Source organism: Propithecus coquereli, unplaced genomic scaffold (genome assembly GCF_000956105.1).
Source record: "Propithecus coquereli isolate 6110/MARCELLA unplaced genomic scaffold, Pcoq_1.0 Scaffold86, whole genome shotgun sequence".
Taxonomy (NCBI): domain Eukaryota; kingdom Metazoa; phylum Chordata; class Mammalia; order Primates; family Indriidae; genus Propithecus; species Propithecus coquereli.
Genome location: NW_012154840.1, coordinates 6,222,395 through 6,225,799, shown reverse-complemented (window position 1 = coordinate 6,225,799; position 3,405 = coordinate 6,222,395). Strand labels below are relative to the sequence as shown.

General features: G+C 58.6%; 1 protein-coding gene across 1 annotated transcript; it reads left to right on the top strand.

The window, feature by feature from the left end:
• The first annotated feature begins 1,235 nt into the window (after positions 1-1,235).
• Positions 1,236-2,018, top strand: LOC105826161 (polyadenylate-binding protein 1-like 2). Its single transcript, XM_012664080.1, has 2 exons — positions 1,236-1,325; positions 1,398-2,018. Exon 2 carries the CDS (start codon positions 1,416-1,418, stop codon positions 2,016-2,018), a length of 603 nt encoding a protein of 200 aa, XP_012519534.1. The 5' UTR covers positions 1,236-1,325; positions 1,398-1,415.
• The last annotated feature ends 1,387 nt before the right edge of the window (positions 2,019-3,405 follow it).

The following is a 3,405-nucleotide window of genomic DNA, read 5'->3' as shown; positions in this document are numbered from 1 at the left end:
CCCAAGCTCAAAACCAGTCTATGCCCTCCTGTCTCGCAGATCCCTTTATCCCTGGGGACTGGCACCAGCTCCATCAATATTTGTGGCAGGACATTATGGATGAGTACATGTTTTTTATTCTCTCTTTTGCCGGTGTTGCAGAGGAGGGAAAGAGCTGGAAAAGGGGGAGCGATCTCTCAGAAAATGGATCAGCAGGCTGCACCGGGGAGCTTGGGAGGCTCAGAATAGGAGTTGTTTCCTTGGTGGTGGTGATGGTGTTGGGGAGTGCGTGTGCTCTTTTGGCGGGGGTGGGGGGAGAGAAACCCTGGATGTGAGAAAACTGTTTTTCTCGGCTTTGTTTAGGCCAGGCAAGTGTATCCTGAAAGCCACCCCACCCTCTCTTGCAAGGTACTTGATTTAAGCATTTAAACGTTCCATATGGGGAGACGGGGGATAAAAACACACCCCCCGCTTCCACATCGAACCCTTATCCCCTCCGTGCACCGTGGAGCCCTTTCCCTGGCGTCCTCTTCACAAATATCCAGGCGACCCGAGAGGCTGAGCACTCACGCCCCTCCACCCCCACTCCGCCCTCGCCCCCAGCCTCCGGCTCCCTCCCACACCCTCCCACCGCCCGCGGCCCCGCAGCCCCGCAGCAGCCACAGGGGGAACCAAAGAGAAAGAAGCCTTCCCAGCTGCCCGGACCACAGACGCCAACACCCCCCGCCCCCCACCACACGCCGCCCGCCCGCCTGCGCCCCGCACGCTAGCCCACGACCGAGCGGCGGCGGCAACAGCAGCAGGCTGCAGGCTGCGGCGACTCGCACCGGCGCGCTCTTGGCAGTGCTCGCCATCCCAGGTGATTTGGACTCGCCGGCTCGGCTGGCTCCGGGTCCCCTGCGCCAGCTCCCGCTCGCGCCCCAGGCCCGGGTTCCGGCACCCCCGGGCCCTCCTGCCCTCCCCCGCCTCTCCATCCTCCGGCTCGCGGGAAGGGAGGTCGCGGCAGCGGCCCGGCGGCAGCGGCGACCGTGGCGACAGCGGCGACAGTGGCGGCGGCGGTGGCGGCGGCGGCAGCGGCGGCGGCGGCGGCGGAGGCTGCGGCGGCGACCGTGGCAGAGGCGGTGGCGGAGGCCTCCGTGGCGGAGGCGGAAGCAGAGGTGGAGGCTGAGGTGGAGGCCGAGGCCTCAGTAGCGGAGGCAGCAGCAGAGGCCACCCTGGGGGAGGCGGAGGCCGCCCGGCTGGCAGCGGCTGTGGCAGTGGCGGAGGCCAGCGCGGCCGAAGCGGCCACCGGAGCGGAGGCTGCGGCCCCCCCCTTGGGGGAGGAGGATGCGGATGAGGATGAGGAGGCCGTGGCCGCCGCCGTGGCCGCCGCGGTCGCCGCCGCGGATGCAGAAGCGCAGACCGGCGGGGGCTCTGAGGGGAACCCAGACTTTCCCATGGCCTCGCTGTATGTGGGCGACCTGCACCCTGAGGTGACCGAGGCAATGCTGTACGAGAAGTTCAGTCCAGCCGGGCCCATCCTCTCCATCCGCATTTGCAGGGACAAGATCACCCGCCGCTCATTGGGCTATGCGTATGTCAACTATCAGCAACCGGTGGATGCCAAGCGGGCCCTGGAGACCCTGAACTTCGATGTCATAAAGGGCAGGCCAGTGCGCATCATGTGGTCCCAGAGGGACCCCTCGCTCCGCAAAAGCGGGGTGGGCAACGTCTTCATCAAGAACCTGGGCAAGACCATCGACAACAAGGCGCTGTACAACATCTTCTCGGCGTTTGGCAACATCCTCTCCTGCAAAGTGGCCTGCGACGAAAAGGGGCCCAAGGGCTACGGGTTCGTGCACTTCCAGAAGCAGGAGTCCGCGGAGCGGGCCATCGATGCGATGAATGGCATGTTCCTCAACTACCGCAAAATTTTCGTGGGGAGATTCAAGTCGCATAAAGAACGAGAGGCCGAAAGGGGAGCCTGGGCCAGGCAGTCCACCAGCGCTGACGTCAAGGATTTCGAGGACGACACCGACGAGGAGGCCACCTTTCGATGAAGACATCCCAGAAGCTAGCCAGCCAGCAGAGCCAAACCTTGGCTCCCACCCGGTTTACAACCTCCCCCCCACCCCAACCCACCAGCAGTGTATTGTATTGGGAGTGCAGGTCTCTCTCTCTCTCCCTCTCCCTCTCTCCGCCCCCTTCTCCAGCTCCTTCTTCTTTTCCTGCCCCTTTCCCTCTCCTTGCGCCTCTCCCCCTCTGCCTCTCCTTCTCCTCGCTGCTCCTCTGCTCCCTCCACCTCCCCCACTTTCTACCGTCTCCCTCTTCCTTTCCTTTCCTTCACTTCCTCCACTCACCCCCCACCAAGGGTGTTGTGAATAATCTTACTAATCTGCGCCATTGTGGGTTAAAGGCTGCCTCTACTCCCTGTGGTTTGGCTTAAAAAGCGTTTTCACTCTCTCTTTGTTTACTGCACAGGTGATGCACATTTTATGGTGGAAACATCAGAAAGGAGCTGGACATCAGATGGGGGAAAACCAAGAGAGTAATTGATCCCCGTGATCCTACTACCCAGAGAGAACCGCTTTTACCCTTTTGGTGTGCTGTTTTCCAGGCTTTCTTCTCTCTCCCTCTTGCTCTCCCTTCCTCTCCCCCACCCCACCTTCAATTTTAACACACTGTTATAGAATGGTTCATGTATGTGGTGTTTCTTAACCTGCTTTTTCGGCAACTAAAACCAAACAAAAATCAACCCATTCAACTTCTTTCCATGTAATTCAACAGGCTTATGAAACGTCATCTTCAGTGCCTGCAGAGTGCTCCAGTGTATCCATGGACCTTAACATTCTGTAATCATTCCCGCATTGTTGGACATTCAGGTGGTGCCTAGTTCTTTCCCTGTGTTTAAAACCAACACTGCGTGTGCTCTGATGAGTGAATCCTTCCTTGTCAAGCCAAATCTTTGCTAGCATCCCGATGGTCTCCTTAACCGTGGACTCGCAGGATCCACATATAGACATTTTAAAGACTTTTTCTGTGTGCTGCCAAAAGGCCCCCTCCATAAGCGTTGTACCGATTTGCACTCGTGCCAGCCAGCGCAGCTAGTGAAAAGAGTATGCCCGTTTCCCCTGCGCAATCTCCTGGTCACTATAATTGGTGTGCCTGTGTGTGCGCGCGCGCGTGCGTGTGTTTGTGTGTGTCTTGGCCAGCTTGATGGGCTGTAAGTGGTATTTCACTGTCCTTGGTTGTTTTGCTGGAATTAAACACTGTTTATGACCCCCTTCCCCTGTGCCCACTTCCTGTCCTTTTCCCTGTTGTCAGAAGAATCATCCAGCTTCATCGCAGAAACAAGTTCACAGAAGAAAATTAATGTCAACAGCAATCAGTCCTAATGATTACCCGTACATTCCCGAAACATTTTCATGCGTACCTGCCCGGTATTTT